Here is a 19,103-nt window from a genome sequence, read left to right as displayed (position 1 = left end):
GAGTGGAGAGAAAAGGAGAGAGAGAAAGAGAGTTACAAATAAATAATTGCTAGAAATAGTCAAAAAGAAAAAAAAACGAACACACTTACCTTATATTCTCGCTATATATTCCTGTCAGAATTATCCTTTTTTTTAAATAAAGAAAGAGAGAGAAAGAGAGAAAGAGGGAGAGTTACAAATAAATAATTCCTAAAAATTAACAATTCTCATTTCTTAAAAGTTCAGGCAACTAAAAGTTAATATAGAATGCCAACATATTGGCAAAATAAATTAAACAATGCACATAGCAAAGTAAAAAATTGTAAATTTAGGCAAATCTGGTTTTAAACAAATATTTCAAGAAGAAAAACAGTTAAGATTTGATTTCACGTATAGTGCCTCTGTATATTTGCTTCTAATTAAAAAATCTTAACTGTCTTTCTTTTATTTCGATTAACTCTTTATGAGTACAAGGAAACCAATTTTAAGGACTTTGCTTAGTTGAAGAGATATGTTGTGGAATGCAATTTTAGATTCGCCATTTCCCTCTTTACCTCTTTAGCAACGTCTGTTTTGAGTTGCAATTCTTAGAAGGCACATATTAAAGCAAATTCTGGATTTTGCTCTAGCGCTCATCTTCTTCTTTACGTGCCATCTCCTCTAAGAAGGTTGGCAACCATCGTGGCAATTCACACTTTCGACACCGCTGCTCTAAAGAGGTCAGCAGAAGTGCAGTTAAACCTAGCTTTTAAATTATTCAACCAGGAGATGCGTTTTTTTCCGCGACTCCTTCTACCCTGTATTCTTTCTTGCATTATTAATTGCAACAAGTTATAACGCTCGCCCCTCATGACGTCCTTGTCTTTTCCCATTCTTCTTAACACCTCGACATTCATGACTCTATCCATCCAACTTATTCTTAATATCCTTCTGTAGGCCTATAACTCCAAGGCTTCCAATCTGTCCGAAACATCTTTCTTTAAAGTCCAAGCCTCCAACCCATAAAATAATACGGAGAACAAGTAGCATTTTTGACAGGATATATTGTTTTCACGTTCATAGCTTCTGTAAATAGTCGCTCTAATGATTCCTTTTAGGATGAAATACGTATAAGCGAATATACAGAGGCACTATACGTGAAATCAAATCTTAACTGTCTTTCTTATATTTCGATATACTCTTTATGAGTACAAGAAACCAATTCGCCAGTGAACCTTCTTATCTATCCCAGTTTATCTCGGAAAAATATGACAATCATACGGAGATTGCGAATAGGTCAAACCCATCTAACACATGTAAAATGTCAGCACTGTAATCCGAATCAGACATATACTTATTGAATGTAATTTTTATGCCAAAAGTTAACTGCTAAACAAACTATAAAATGTTATGTTACATGGTTTTATTTTTTTATGTTAAATGTTAACTATATTATTTTGTGATTTATATCATATTATCATGTAAACTGTAAATTTTAACTCTTGCTCCATAATACATTTTTTGTGTGAAATGTTTTTGTTGTATAATAGTAAATTTTCACTATTCGACAGTTTTGGATTTGCCTACAATCTTTTACCTCATTTCCTTCTCATAAATATTTAAAAGTCAATTTTTTTACACAACTAAGTATATGTGTTTTTATTCTATAATCTGTCTTTTTTCTTCCATTTCATTGTTAAATATTTCTCTTGTTCGCATAAGGTTTGGTATAATGTTTGACTTCCATATTTTCCATTGACCATTTCTTCAGTGATTGTACAGTTGTTTTGGGCAAAAATAAAAATATATCGATTATCAATGTATTACTTCTTGAGTATTTCACTTTACCGATGACGACTTAATTTTATTACATATTTAGGGTAAGTGAAAATGTATCACTGATCAATATCACTTCACATTATTTCTAATTAATTGTCACACAACTAGAACGGTATCAAACTGTTTGAGTTGACTAATATTGTTTATTTGGTGTACATAAAATATTTCCACGAAATAAAACCGAAGCTGTTGTCGTATTCGGCAATTATTAAAAGGGGTATAATTTGGATTAAGGACCTCAATCAGTCGTTTATGTCTTTTATTTATAGTCACATGTGGTTTAATACTTTATAAACAGTGTACGTAACATATACTTCGCAGTATTTCGGTTTTCTTTCTACCCAAATACAAGAGAAATAATATATCACATATCTTTCCAAATAAACTACTAAAATGGCTCTCGTCATTGTAAGTTGAAAATTTATGGTTTGTGTACTACCGTTGTAAGCATTTATAGGAAAACCTCTTTTTCCTCCCTAGAAAAAAAGGTAAGTCAGATTATTTGTGACAGTTCTGGTTAGTAGAAAATTTGGATTCAGCCGGAACGAAGTTAAAATTAATAACCGACATATAGTTTAAATTAATTATTTAACTTTGTCTGTCTGAAATGGATCCTTAATGTGCCTAGTGGGTTAGTTCCTTTTTATTAATATCTACATTTAATCTTCATAATATGTCTCATTACAGTATGACTGAACACGAATGCGATCCTTTCTCGTAAGTTCCGTAACTTCAGTGTCTGCCTTTTTCAGTGTCGTGCCTAAATAAACCTAGAGAAATACAACCCACGCATCACCATACATTTGAATAACCAAGAAGATAATTGAGCTTAACTCTAGCAAATATCGGTTTTGGAGTAACCATAATTTCTTGAGGTTTTATCGCTATCAGCGTTCTTTCGGGATGGTTTTAAGTATATTTTTAGGCATGTCACTCAAGCTGTTCCATCCGTTTTTAAAGCTATTTTATTAAGCTGTTTTAATTGACTTGTTATCGTAGTTTAGTAATTAAGTATTCCTGAGACTATACTTTGTTTACAACATTGGTGAGCCACGTTATGTTTTTAAAACCAAATATTTAATGTACATATACATATATTTTTTACTATAATGTGTTTTCTTCAAGTTTACTTCTGTACTTTATACTGTAAAACTACTATGATAATTTGGTACTTGAAAATCAGTCCCCATTATGGGGAGATCGGTGCTAGCTGATTTCGAGTTACGGAGATTCAGTGTAAGGGGGAGGGGGGCACATGTGGAAAAATTTTAAAAAATTCCGCAAAATGAGATTAATTGTATATAGTATTTTTCATATAAACATGCGTGCACGTCACAATTTATATAAAGTGAGGTCACTTGTATTTAAAATTTCCAGAACGTCAACGTTAGAGTTCAAATTTTCCTAACACAGCTAATAATACCAAAAGCCATACGGAACTGCTCGATCTTTCATCGGGCGTCAATATGGTATAATAATCAGAAAAATGTAATCATCATTATATTGGAATCTTTAGAATTATATTGATTAAATAACCAAAAATATTTTTTGTTATTAATAATATAAATTTTATGAACTAACTCTTTAAATCTAATATTCCATAAAATAATAATTTTAATTAAATTTATTAGACAATTGTATGCAACTGGTACTAAAATCAAATTTTTTGACAGTTCAGCGTATGGTAAAATTGTTTAAATTTTTGCCGCTTTTTTAGAGTATTTAGAGTATATTTTTGTTTATGTTTTAATTTCTTACACAATTTGACCATAATATATTATATATTAATAAATTGTAATTATAAATACATATTAAATTTAAATTAATAGCGTTAAAAACTAATTATTGTTGTGTATTGTGATTGTGCTATGCCAAAACAACTAAAAATAGTCTGTAGAAAGCTGATGGGCTTTTATATAAGATAGATTATTTTGAACAAGAAATAATGGCAGGACGTTTTTACTATTACTGCTCTAAGCCCCGTATTTATAGTCGGTACTCAAGCTCGTGCTTGAGCACGTGCTCCGCCAAGTCGAACTTACGTCAAGGTCATGCTCAAGTATTTGTTGTGTTCTATAAACGATACTTCGGGTATTCTCGTACAAGATTGATCTCAAGCACGAAAATTAGGGATTTTCGGAATAAAAAGAAGATTCTGTCAATTATTATCATTGTCACCAAACTTTATTTAAATATTTTTAGCGCCAAATTTAGCTTTATTGAAGAAGAGGCATGTTGTGTATTAAAAAAATTAATTTTTTAATACACAACAAATTTTTTAATACAATAACAAATTAAAATCATTTTAAGGTATGTAATATATTATAAAAAAATATGCATTCGAGGGAATAAATTTCAATTATGTCGATTTTTAGATGAGCGGACATTGTACTAAATATGCAGTGTATTCAACAAAAGGAAAGGTGTTTTTAATCCAGCTGGTAAAGGAAAATAATACTGTAGAGAATAAAAGGACAAACGGTGCTTCCTTAATGAAAAAAGAAGGGTTGGGAGTACAATACAGCGTATTATATAACTGCCAGCCTGAGGTAGATATATTAAGGACTTCAGAACAGCTACGAAAATTGTAAAACAAATTGAAACAGAGGTAAACTACTTTTATTTATTCAAGCAAAATTTGCAGCAGGTGATGGCCCTTTAAAAAAGTCAAAGCCTGATGTAGGTATGGAGTTTGTGAAAGTTGCTGTTCCCGACATATATGTAAGCATCGTCTGTCCTTGGGACAACACAGAAGTATTTGGAAGAGGTAAATTTACTATATTTTCATACTTAGATAATTGTAGAACAAAAGGAGGCCCACCAGATAGGAGGACATATAAGTTTAATTACTGTAACATCAGAATTATCTGACTCCATCCATTGCTTTTCCAGTTCAAAATAAAGAGTTGTTATGTATGATAATTTTGAGAAATGTTACCTGTACATATAATAAGAATTTCAAGTAATACGTGTAATATGACACCTGTTGTTCCTATAGAATATGTTAATGTGCTTCAAATGGTAAGTAATCTTAAATATACTTATGGCAATATGTAACAGTAATAACAAACACTACTACTAATGGAGTAGTAGCTATTATAATTGCAAATAAAAAACATTCGCCAAAAAAAGGTTTGAATTATTCCAAAGTTTAATAGTAATCTATAGTTATGGATTTTTAAAACAATCATTTATATAATAACTATTCTTATTTTGTACTTAATGTATTATATTGAAAACTGTTAAAAATTCTAAATGTAAATACTAGTTTTGGTTATTTTTTTTTTGGTGATTTTGTTTTTAATGTATACTATGGTGGTTGTAAAGCGATTATTATATTATTTTATATTTAACAAGCCTGATATTATTCCATTTTTTAGTTTTATAAATTGTTACTTTCAAATTTATTTATCGTAAAGGTTTATAAATATATTTTTAAATAAAGAATACTAATATTTTAAACGTGTAATTAATTTTATATTTGATAAGGAAAGGTTTTGTGAAAGGAATAAACACTTATTTAAAAGGAGAGAGACAACTCGAACTCAATAAAGATATACTTGCTTAAGTTGTCTGAGTATAGTATAACCCTCATTTATTTTAAATTAAAATATAAAAAATACATTTCGACATATAAAATAAAAAAGAATATATTTAACATAGGTATTCAATAATATATTCACATTCTCATGCATAACATTGTTGAATAAAATGTCTCCTAAAATTTAAACCTTGTTCCACATCATTAACATTTCTATTCTCTGGCACATCAGTATTTTCTAGAAAATCATCATCACTATTTATAATTATTTTCCTGTAAACACATATTGCAGAGTACTGCTGTAGCACTTATTATTGCAAGATATGTATTTAATTTGATTTGTAGGCTTCATTGCAGACAGGGAAACCATATTTTCCAGGTTCTAAATAGCCTTTTGGCAACATTTCTTACATGTGCACTATTATATCTATTTTGTTGATCATTACCTAAAAAGATATATCTATCAAATAACCTATTTTTTGTTTAGCCCATTATCAATAAATACCTTGCTTTAATGCTGGAGTAAGTAGATAGTGCCTGTGCTGCATGCATATTCACTATTCATAATAATTCACCTATTAATAATTCTGGAATTTGTCCTCTTTCCTTTCTAACTCTTAATCAACTTTGATCAAATATTAAGCTGCCATGACTTAATCCTGGATATTGAACAAAAATATCCATAATCTCAAAAAACAAAAAAAAATAATTGTATTGAAGCGAATTGGAAAAAAATATAAATATAAACAAACAAGTTAGGTTAGGAACCCGTGCTCAAGGCAGGTCGATCCTATGCTTGAGCACGAGCTGTCATTTTTGTGTACTCAAGCTCGATTTCGTACTCGAGATCCGTTTATAAAACACAAAAACGACTCAAGGTCGACCTCAAGCATCGACCGATACTTGAGTACCGACTATAAATATGGGCCTAAAAGTGGTAAGTTTAAAATTTAGAATATATAAGTTTGTATTTGTATGGAAGAAGAAAGAGAGGAAGACCCCGAAGGTCATTCAGAGATGAAATCGACGAGGCTATGGAGAAAAGAACCCTGCGAGATGGAGACTGGAATGACAGGGAAAATTGGAGAAAACGGTTGAGTGAAGGAAGACAATGAAAACTGTGGAAATCCTTAGTAGTTGTAGTAGTAAGTTTGTATTAAAATGTTTTGTTATGTCTTTAAGTGTGTTGCAGTAATCGTACAACTAAGTGTATTTACTGTTAATATAATAGTTTGACAAATAGTAGACATTTTAAAAATTCCTCACTTACTAACTATTCTGATGTTTTGGCAACGCTGTGGGGTTCTGACGTCGTAAATCTTGAATGACGTGCACGCATTTTTATATGAAAAGTACTATAGTATCGGCTTTTTTAATGTAAGATTGACATATTTGTGAGTCTATGTGTACATTTAAATTTGGCAGTAATTAAATTATATATGGCACGTGCATTAAATTCTAAATAGATGTAATTAGTCTACATGTGCCCCTAAGGGAGACACATGTGGACAAGACTTTTTCATAAGTGCAATTTTTATTATTTATTTAACATAAAACATTGAATTATCCCATATTATACCCATGAAAATTATCGGAAAACCTAAAAAAGAACCTGGATCTTGCTGTCCCAATTTTTTTTAGGAGCTTAAAAATTTACTAAAAATTCTGACTCTTCTAGTTCCTTTTCGATCTGACCAACAAAGAATTTCAGTGTTTTTTTGTAGCAAATTTAATGAGAACAAAATCCCCTTTCTGGATATTCGTAAGATCCAATCCAAAATCTTTACCATCTTCAGTCTTAAGTTCCATAAGTGGTATATAAGAGGACATAATCATATTCTGATTCTTCGCAATAATTTTTAATTTCACTTTCTGATGGACGAATTTGTTCCGGAGTAAGTTTTACATCGAAAATAATTACAATTTTGGAACTTGGTTGACAATTGGTTGACAATTATTGTTGACTTGTGGTTAAACATTTGCCGATGATGATGTAGAAGGTATTTCGGAATTAGAGAGTGTACTGCAATTTAGACAATCATCAGTTGTGGTACCACGCTGCGATACATCTCTGACTTCCGTAACTTCAGCTCCCACGAAATCTTCTGAGGAAAAAATATTTTTATTAGAGGGATAGCAGTGGTATCATAAATGAGCATAAATGGCGTAGTGTTTTGATTAATCTTTCAAGTATGAGTGAATAAGCCATCACAAAAGATATGTAAAAAAAAAAATTTTATAGTTTATAATTGCAAGCAACTTCTTGTTTTTACGAAATATTTTCGTATAAAGCACGTTTTTTTCTTCGGTTTTTATCATGAAATAAAATCGCGAACAAACTGATCTTTTTTAACTATGGCATTTATTAAAAATTGTCAGTTTCATTAAATATCGAAAAGCACAATTTGTTCTCAATTGTTCAAAAATGCATGGTTATCCAATTTCCGATTTGATAGAGCCAGAATAATCGCTCTATATCAACGCAACAGTTCAAATCATAGGATTTCAGCGAGGCATTCTCAGAAAGGCTGTTATCAGAATAGTGCAATAAGTATTTTGAAGACAGTTTTGACATAGAAGACAGACGACTTTGAAGTGGGCGCCCTAGGTTGAAAAATGAAAGAAATGATCTTTGATAAGTAATACATTACATTAGAGAGTATAGGGTTTAGAATAATCTTATGCACTTTGTTATTGGACCCAGTAACGTTTCGGTTCTTGGTATATTTCTTTAAAGTTAAACCCTGATATGTTTGTTAATTGCAGGTGATCAAAAAAATTCCAGTTAAAGAAATTCCAATAATTAAAGAAATTTTTGTTACAACATTATATAGTACTTTGTCGTTTTTTAATAAGTGAGAAATTAAAACTAGTCTCATTATATGAAAATAATTCTAATAAATCTAAAAACGTTTTAACAATGAAAATATTATGTGTTGTATATATTGAACGCGCATGATGTCAATAAGATAAAAATAATATTAAAAGAATACTATCGATTGGAAGTAAATGCTTTTAAACAGGAATAAATAGCATAATAGTATTTATAGACTACAATAAGATGTCAAACTTAACTTAATTTTTGGATCTTGACACAATGAACACACCTTCTGCTATTCATTTAGTTAAATTAGTAGAGCATTTTTATTCTCTCTACGATTATTTTAAATTTCGAATTTATTTATGGCCTTGGTTCCAAGGATTCCGCATTAAGTAAGTCGCATTTTTATATTTGCATAAATTTCCTATGTTTAGAATAAATATTATTGATTTAACTTAATTTAAACGCCAAAATAACATTGGAAGAATTGTAGAAAAATTCACAAAAACTAAATTACTAAAATAAAGAATGCGAATATTCATCATCATCAACCTGTATGCGTCTACTGCTGGACATATGTCTCCCTCAGCTCCTTCCAACCGCACAAGACAGCTATCTGTCTTGTTTACATCCAGTTATTGCTAACACGCTTCAGGTCGTCAGTCCATCTATTTGGTAGACATCCTCTGCTCCGTATTGCTTCTTGGCTTGGTCTCCACTCTAAAATACGTTTTGTCCATCAGTCGTCTGATAATCTGGCAATGTGGCCTGCCCAATTCCATTTTAACGATGCGATTTTTTCGATAGCCTCTGTTATTTTTGTTTTACGGCGTATTTCTTCGTTTGTGATATGGTGTCTCAGAGAGACACCCAACATCTGGCGCTCCATAGCCATCTGAGTCACGTGAATCTTATTAAATACCTTTTTTGTGAGTGTTAATGTTTCCGCTCCATAAGTAAGTAGAAATAACACACATTGGTCAAAGATTTTCCTTTTGAGGCATATGGGTAGATCCGATTTAAATACATAGTTTAATTTACCAAACGCTGCCCAGGATAATCTTATGCGACGTGGGAGCTCACATGTTTGGTTATCTCTGCCCAACCGAATTTCATGTCCTAGGTACTTACATGATGTAGTCTGCACAATATCCCTTCCATCAACAGCAATATTTCGATTTAGCACCAGATTAGTCATTATTTGCATCTTGTTCACATTAATCTTTACTCCGACCTCCTAAAAAGAGTAACAAAATTTTTCAAACATTATTATTGCATCATCCATACGATCGGCTATAAGGACGATGTCATCTGCAAATCTCAAATGACTGAGCTTCTCTTCTACCATGCTCGTTTAGATGTGCCTTCTTACAAGTATGTTCTAAAAGCGCCGTAAATAGCTTTGGAGAGACTGTGTCTCCTTGCCGTGCGAATATTACCCATCATTTTATATAAAACTATAAGGGTTGCATGTTATAGGGTAGAAGATACACGTCAGGGATCAAATTATTTTCGTGTTTCTTTGTATCTGGTACTTTAACTATATTGTAAATACAACTAGTAGTAACTGTAGGTTTAAATAAATAAAATACACTATGAGCGGTATAATTACCGAGAAGAGCAATAACTTATAACATCACATATTAATATTATGTTAAGCCAAAGCTTAACAGTTAATAAGTGTTACTTATTGCTTCGATGGGCTGCTTGTGTTTTCTAGCTGTTGGGTCCTCCAATTAGAATTTGTGGCTTCTGGAGAGCTGCAGTCACACGTGGTTGTATGTCCTGACCAATTGTTGAGATCCAAATAAGGTGGTTGATATAAAGCCAATAAAACCAATAAAGTTTTGATATGTCCAATAAAATGTCCAATAAACCAATAAAATGTCCAATAAACCAATAAAATGTCCAGGAAACCAATAAACCCAAGAGAATTTGTAGACCATAAAAATGAGTCTTATAATAATTTTGGGCCCCACGTTGGGCGCCAATGTGTAACGATAAGACTACCAAAGAGAATTGAAGTACTATTGTAAAAATAATACCTCAATCAACCATGGGAGCTTATCGTCTATAGCTGTCTAGCTCAGTATCTCAAGGGTGAGGTCATCTTGTCTTAAACTAGGGATTGAACCTGAGTTCTCAGTTGATAGCAAATAAGACAAATTTTAACCAAACATATTTATTTAAATTAATAAAAAAACAATAATTAACCCTGCCAAAGCTTAACAGTTAATAAATGTTACTTATTGCTTCGATGGGCTGCTTGTGTGTTCTAGCTGTTGGGTCCTCCAAATAGAATTTGTGGCTTCTGGAGAGCTGCAGTCACACGTGGCTGTATATCCTGACCAATTGTTGAGATCCAAATAAGGTGGTTGATATAAAGCCAATAAAACCAATAAAGTTTTGATATGTCCAATAAAATGTCCAATAAACCAATAAAATGTCCAATAAACCAATAAAATGTCCAGTAAACCAATAAACCCAAGAGAATTTGTAGACCATAAAAATGAGTCTTATAATAATTTTTGCCTTCTTTTATAAATTTCAAAAAGAGGCAAAAAATAATCCCACTACAGAAAAGTTGTTTTGACAGAAAGTGGGAGACTGAATGAAGTTAGCACAGATGTCATAGGATGTTGCTATAGATATCATGAAACTAGCTTGTCTGTCAACACGGAACAGAATAGTCTGCAGAACGAAAAGAGAGAGGGCGAATATTTATTCTACGGGACAGAAAGAGAGAGAAAATAAAGACAGAGGAAGAAAAGAAAAAACATAGGGCGCCAACTATTTTTATAAATAAAAAATAGTAAAAATTAAACTGAAGATAAAGAAATTAATAAATTATTAAACAAATTAAAATGAAATAATTATTTAAATATAAATTAATAGAGATGTGACGTTTATAACGTTACAATCTTAAAAAGATAGGTTACAGCCACGTTATGTCTATAGCTTGCAATCACAAACACAAACAACAATTTTTTTGTAGAACTCCAGCTCCGAGTGATATGTGTGTCTCAATGGAACAGTGGGAACCACATGTCCGAAGATCAAACCGGACACATTTCGTAATGGAGTGCTCGGTCACTTAGCCGCCGAATGAGCGCCCGAAGGGTCTGGCCATCGAGCCCACGTTTGTCGGTACGTGACTTCAATGCTTGGTCCTTTTAACCTATCTGAAGGGCCTTTTGCCTGAACGGCTTTTCTGCCTGTGCTGCTGATCAGCATTTACTCTACTTTTTTGTATTACATTGGCGCTCAATGGCTGCTGTAACAAAAGGTTATTAGGATTAAAAATAAAATTAACTAAATAAAAGAAATAAAATATAAGGATAGGGTATTTTTGGCATACATTCGACTACTGCATTGCTATTATTTCTTCACTGTTCTTCTGGCTTTTCTCTATATCCAGCTAGCTGCTGTCTGGGCCGCCTATATACTGTCCTTTGGGTTTTGGTGACAGTCTGTCAACAATAGTCTACTAGTATGGTTCCTAAGATCGTTAAACATCACCTGTGCTTTTATTGTCCATTGTTCTCAGGATTCTTTTTTGTTCTGAGTCCCTAAATACGTACCTTAATGGAACGTACTTAGATATACTCAGATCCTCTCTGATCATATGGTTCTGGACTATTTGTATTTTGTTTCTGTTCGATTTGCAAGTGTGTCTCCATACGGCCGAGGTGTATGTTAGTGGACCGAGGCGTATCTTTCTGGACCGTCTGTTTCACGTGTTCTGTGAAAATCAACTTTTTGTACAACATTACGCCTAGATATTTTGCTTGATTTGATCATTCGATTTGCGTATCGAATAGAGATAAAACCCAATTTGGTCCGCCTCTTTATTTTTGGTACATGACGGCCTATGTTTTGTCAGGGTTGACAGCTATCTTTCACTGTATATACCAATATTGTAGTTCGTTAAGTGCCCTTTGCAGGTGTCTTGTTGCTAGATCTGGGTTGGTACTGCTAACAGTTATCGATGTACCGACTGCGAATAGATCTAGGTTCGGTTGGGGTGTCTGCTGTGTATACGGTGTATAGATACGATGACAACACCGCTCCCTGTGGCAAACCAGCTTCCATGGCTCCAGCTTAAGAAAGGGTTGGCCCTATCTGAACTCTGAACCTCCTGTCGGCTAGGTATGACCAGAGAAGACATGTTTTCGCCTCACTATAATCATAGTGGTTCATTTTATACAGCAGGTCATCGTGCCAGACTCTGTCAAAAGCTTGACTAAGATCTAGAAAGGTGGTAGCTTGTAATCTAATGGCTAAATATCAATAGTTCATTAATTCATTCATTGTCATATAACTGTCCTCTTACTGTAAAAACATTTCAATAAATTAACACACATCTCTAAAATATATCTCTTGAATAAATATAAATAACTTTAATAATTTAAATAATATAAAACATCACTTTCATTTAACAAACAATCACATATACCTTACTCCTATTTCATTTGTTAACATCTCTCCCCTCAAGAAACTTCCTCGTTAATAATTGTCAGACAGTTACAACATTAACCGAAGATCACCCATTATCAGCAATACAGCATAGTTTGAACTATGTATCACGTATCATTATCTAAAAATTCTTGTACCAGCATGTAAGTAGTATTTTGTTTATTTCTAATTTATTACAATTTAATAGATTATCTCTTACCAATTTGTGGGTTTTCACTTTGTCTGCTAAATCAATTTTATGCATATTAATAAACACAGACATGTAATATTGGCATAATTACTATAACCTTTTTTGATCTATATCTTTATACGACAGCACCCTAATATGGGCTTTTATAATTTTAGCATTTAATTTACTTTGTACCGTTTGACCTGAAGATGCTTTGCAAAGTTTAGAAAGCGAAACCGGTCGTTTTGGTAGTAAAATTAAATTGATTGTAAGTCTAATTTTATTTCTTTTACCAACTTTCTCTCTTACTTTTGTTTCATCTCTACTCTCTCGTATTATTGTTATCCTTATTATCTTTTCTTATAATGCATGTTTCTCTTTTCTTTTTTCAATTTTTCATATCCATGATACTTTAATTTGTTCTTGATTTTTAATATTTATTCTTACTTCTCATTGTATCTGTTTCAATGGAGCCGGCTTCTACACAAACGATGCTGCACTTTTTAATTTTACTGGTATTTGTAATTCTTTGATTAAAACATTTATCATTTTTTCTCTTATTTGTCTATCATGACTAGTATTCGCTTTTAAACCTCATAATATTATGTTTATTCTTATTGTTTTTTTCCTGTCCGTTTTTGTCAGTATTTTTTAAGTAATTTATTTAAAATACTGTGAGTTTTCTAAAGATGCTATCATTAATAAAACTCTTGTGAAATCACCAAGTAAGACGAAAACGAATGTCAAATTGATTTCATGCTTTAATTTTATTTTGCTATGATTAACAATCATGTACTAATCATTCCAATGTAAAAATCGCGTGGAAATGTAAATTTTGTTTTTAATTTGAAATACTTTGTTTGCTAATAACGCACGACCTTACAACAATTTTTTACACGTAACTTTATTTTTACAAACACGAAAAACGTCCCTGGACTTTCCCCCTCTAAAGAGGTTATATCACTCTCCATACGATACTTATATTCATATTAGGTCGCTTGGCCTAGATTTTCCTTGAAACAGAGCAGCTAAATCAAGACATGCCACTTCCATCGACCACCGAAAGCGGCCCTTATAAGAGGTGCTCCACATTTTGGTCATTTTATTAAGGACTGTTACCTTTATTATTGTTTTTTCGTGATTAATAGCAGTATAACAGTCGTAAAAAGTACTGTAAAATTTGTTTGATTTAGCGAGGGGCCATTTATTAAGAGTTCTGAGAATGATAATAACAGTTTTTTAATACACAAAAAGTATAGTTTTTCAAATATAGGACAGCGATTAATTGAAAAGTAACGCGAATCATCAAATTTTAAAAATATTGCAAAGTTTTCTTAATGTACACGATTGTATACCAGGTTATTATAAAATAAAAAAGAGCTCTAATATTTTACTCTCTTGTCTAGTCTAATAGATCTTGATAATATAAAGATTATATGCAGGACCTTTGATGATGAACATGTGAAAAACATAATTATCATTTAAATTACCTCGTATACCATTACAAAACATTGTATTTAAAAAAAGGGAACATCAAGAACAGTACATATAATAATAGTCTCCCGTTTTATACCGCTCGCGGCTTTGGGAGTATAGCAGGGTAGTCTGCTATATCTAGGGCCTACGGTATACAAGGAAGGTAACATGGCCAGTGCTACGCTTCAACCGCCTATTATTACCCCTGGTTTTACCCAAGGTACTCATTTTATTCAGGCTGAGTCGACCTGGGGCCTATAGACATTTTTAAAAATGTCTAGTTGTTCTTGCCGGCGGTAGGATTCGAACTCCGGACCACCGGCATGCGAGGCAAGCATCCTACCGCTTGCGCTACGCAGGCCCTCGGCCTGCAAACAGAACACATTAGTACAAAAATGTAAAAATATACAGGTAAAAATATACAACTAAAAAAATTTAAGTTTGTTCCATCCTGTCAATATGGTCAAATGCACATATCTGTTTCAACTTGTACCGAAATAATTTTATTTTGTGTCCCTTACAACAAATGAGTAATTTGACTTCCTTGCACTAATACCTCGCCTTGTATATACTAAGTTCTTAATTACCTCTGATATGCCATTAATAAAGTCTGTTTTTTTAGAGGTATAGAAATGTAAGTTGGTACCACTTTTTTAACTGTTAACCATTTTGACAGCTCTCAAGTGGTTTATGTTAAGTTTATTTTGGAATTTTAGCATGAATAGACTTGACGCCTGAATAACGCTTCCAAATTATACAAATGTACTTTGAAAATTGTGGTTCTGTTCGAAATACGTATCGCGCACTACGTCCATTTTATGGTCCACATGATAGTCCATCAGAGCAAGCAGTTCTAAATGATAACGTGCATCCACAGACACGTCATACAGTGGATACAGAAAAAGTTGTTGCTGTTGTAGAGCGTAACATTCAGAAAGACCCGAATCAGTCTATCTGCCATCGTGGACAGCGGTTGGATACGTGCTCATCGACTTTGTGGAATATTTTGGAAAGTTCTTATTTTGCGTGCTTACAAAATCCACCTCATACAAGAATTGAAGGTACATCATCACCTAGCAAGTAGATTTGGTGAGCGGGCCCAAAACGAGATTGCAGTTAATTCCGATTTTCATAAGCGAATTTTGTTTAGCGATGAAGCTCGCTTTTGGTTAAATAGCTAGGTCAACAAACAAAACTGCCCTATTTGGAGTTAAGATAATCTTCAAATGTAAGTTGAGAAATCATTACATTCAGAAAAACTGACTGTTTGGTGTGTTTTATGGTCTTTTTACATCATTGGACCGTACTTCTTCAAAAACAATGTTGGCCAGAACGTTACAGTCAATGCTGACTACTATAGAAATTGATTACTGCCTTTTTATTCCCTAATTAAACAACCATAATATGCAGGAGCTGTCGTTTCAATAAGCGCAACATGTTACACAGCTCGTGCAACAATTGATTTGTTGAAGGAAACGTTTGGTAACCACATATTTTCACGTTTCGGACCATGAATTGGCTTCCAAAATCGTGCGATTTAACACTACTAGACGATTGACCATTTAAAGGACAACATTCACCGCGTTATTGCCGATATGCTATGACAAATATTGGAAAAAGTGATCGAAAATTAGATAAGTTCTAATACCAAAAGATTATCTTTCGAATAAAGTCAACTTCATGTCAATGTCAAAAAAACACCCGTTATCATATCGGTTTATAAGTATAAAACTATAAAACCATATTGAGTACATACTGGTCTGTTATATCCTATACACTCGTAGGATGTAAGTTTAAATGTTAGATCAGGACTTGTAATTGCTAAAAAAATATACCATTCTAATTAAAAAAATATATCGACGGTGACATATCTTATTAGATAATGAAAGGAAAACAAAAAATAAATATAGAAACCGAAAATAAATAGTGTTTCTGTATATATTATGAACTTACAGAATAATGGATTATTAACAGAAAATGAAGGACTGATACAATGAGTTTAAACATAACTGAATTATAATGAAATATCTAAAACCTTCTTAAATAATGAGGTGATTATTAAATTGAAGCTTTAATATTTCATGTCCTGCCGATGATTACTAACGACCATTGTTGAATTTGTGTATGCTCGATGAATAATTACTAACGGCGAGACAAGTAATTGCCGCAACTGCAGTATTTGTTGTTTGTATTTACTAATACCAAACTGCTTTACTCTGAATGCAAATAAAGTAGAAAATTGTTTGCACAAACAAGTCTAGTCGGATATCTTCACAAAATCTTTAATTAAAAAAAAAGACAAAAACAAAACGAACAAAAACAAAAGGACGTAAATTCAATAAGGCATATTTTTGCTACAGGTTGAATCTAGTACTTCTAGATGATTCTACTAGAATCTTATCTTTGTACTAAGTTGAAAGAGTGTAAGTCTTTTCTATATAAAAAAGGAAAAACCAGAAAAAAACTAAGAAGACATGACGGACACTAACATGAATCTATGTACCAAGGTTTAAGAATTTATAACTTTTCTATTAAAAATGCTAGAGCAGTGACTATACCGTTCTGAAGAGACCTAAAAAGGTCGAAATACGTATCAGCGGTTGTTGCTGCACTGTGTCAAAACAAAAATCCAATACCGTCATTCTGTTTTGTTATTTACTTCGTTTGAAGTACCAGAAACTGAATTCACTACGAATTTTGACCAGGATGAACGGCTTGTGGAATGCAATTTTAGATTCCCTTGCCGAGTAATTTATCCAGCTGTTTGTTTCGCAAATTTTAGGAAACACAGTGGTTAAGATTTGAATTCGGTTTCGCTAAGTAGAAATCGTTTGATTTCTCTTTTTATTTATATAATACATTATATACACGATATTGAAGGAGTTTACAACATAGACAATCAACAAAATCTACATTGTCAACTACACAGTGAAGACCCAACAATAATAGAAGTGTCAAATGCCGTCCTAAAACTCAAAGACAATAAAGCCACAGGAATCTATTAAATCTGTTGGGAAATGTATGAAAAGGTGGTGATCAACTTTTTGCAGTAGTCCTTAAATTAATAGTACCTATATGGCAGAATGGATTGGTACCAGAAAAGTGGCTAAATGAAATAATATGCGTTGCATAAAAATGGCGATCAACTGGATTGTAAGAACTATAGAGGCATTACTCTGTTAGCATCTGCGTATAACATCTTCGGCAATGTATTGTTTAAAAGACTTAAACATTTTACAAAGGATATTGTTGGTCAATATCAATGAGGATTTACTGCTGGAAAGTCAACTACACATCAAATTCAAGTACATGGGCAGATTCTAGAAAAGTCACTAGAATATAACATAGATACACGCTATGACAGCCTATGACAGTGTTAAAAGAACTGCATTATATAATTCAATGATAGACTTTCGTTGGGATCCCACCGACGTTAGTTAAGTTGACCCAACTAACAATGCAAGACCTGAGCTCTTGCGTTAAAATTGAAGGAGAAAACTCCATGTGCTTTGAACTTTTAAACTAATTAATACATCGGTTTCAAATTTTGAGGGTTTGTTAAGTACCCCAATATCCAACCTTGGCTGGAACTCAAAAGTTTAAAGTTTAAGTTTACTAAAAGTTTTTAACAAATATCAATTGTCACTTATTTTGCAGTTTGCAAAGCAACAAATTGACTTTTTAACTTACAAAAGTCGGCATTTTGAAGCTTTGTCAATATTCTAAAAAATAAAATTTTGTAATTTTATTTCAAGCATTTGGCTTTCTAATGGAGTGCAAAAAATCGAAAAAAATCGCGTTTTTTTGCATTAAATTGTTAATCATTAAAAAACGGCTCGGAACTTTAGACAGGAAACAGGTAAGTTTTGTTCTTATATGTCTACAATAACTAAAAAAGTTGTCAGCTACCTGGATTATTGATTGTCACGAGAAAATCCTTATTACCCTGGACTAATATGACTGGACAAGCAAGTGACGAAACAAACTTCATATATTATGTAAACTTTACTAACAAAAACGTTCAAAATAAATATTCCAATAAATATAAATAATCAAATTCCATATTCAAATACGGCAAAATATTTGGGTAATTGTAAACTTTAACCACTGTTCAAATCTATCTTAGAATTTGCTAGATTTCAGAGAGTTTGATAGGCTAGTCCTTTAGTGAGGATGGATGTTGATACGGGAGATGCAGAATTGAAGGATATTCTTTTTCAACCACAGACGAGGCCGAAGGGCATCAAGCTGAGTGAATATTTTTTTCGCAGAAAACATTCCGTTGATACATCTTCCAGGCAAACCAGATACATTTACCGAAAAGACATAAGTGAAAGTGGTATTTTGAATAACTATGTACCATTTTATATTAAAAAAAAATCTTTAGCCAACTCTGACCAGATTAGTCCAGGTAATATTTTGCATACAAATACACAAAGTTTATTAAACAAAATAGATCAGCTTAATATTTTTTTGAGAAATAAAAGATAAAATATATTATGTTTCCCTGAACACTGTCTTAGAGAAAACGAATTAACAACATTAAACCTTGATGGTTATTTTTTGTCAACTTTTTATTGTTGGAAGGTAAGGAGACAAGGGAGTGTTGTAATTTTTAGCGATAATAAAATTTCTACACGACCAGTTTGCTTAAATGATATATTATCATATAAATATGAGGGTGAATTTTATGCATTAGAAATTATAGATATTTAAACTATTTTAGTAACAGTGAATAGAAACGAAAATGGGAATTTTAAAGTTTCCTATAATATATAGACCTATTTGAAAAGTTATTGGTGTTTTGCTCTGCTAATTTTTTA

The 19,103-nt window shown here is 32.2% G+C and overlaps 1 protein-coding gene across 1 annotated transcript in view; it reads left to right on the top strand.

Annotated features, from left to right (window-relative positions):
* LOC140438625 (uncharacterized) overlaps positions 1-19,103 on the top strand; it is a gene marked incomplete at its 5' end in the record, with an annotated part of 257,371 nt that overhangs the window by 22,244 nt on the left and 216,024 nt on the right. Inside the window, 2 exons of the mRNA XM_072528285.1 lie at positions 2,255-2,285; positions 4,430-4,564. Of these exons, the coding sequence (XP_072384386.1) occupies positions 2,255-2,285; positions 4,430-4,564 (166 nt within the window). The remainder of the gene's footprint in view (positions 1-2,254; positions 2,286-4,429; positions 4,565-19,103) is intronic.

Source organism: Diabrotica undecimpunctata, chromosome 4 (genome assembly GCF_040954645.1).
Source record: "Diabrotica undecimpunctata isolate CICGRU chromosome 4, icDiaUnde3, whole genome shotgun sequence".
NCBI classification, from domain to species: Eukaryota; Metazoa; Arthropoda; class Insecta; order Coleoptera; family Chrysomelidae; genus Diabrotica; species Diabrotica undecimpunctata.
This window is presented reverse-complemented; position numbering and strand designations above follow the sequence as displayed.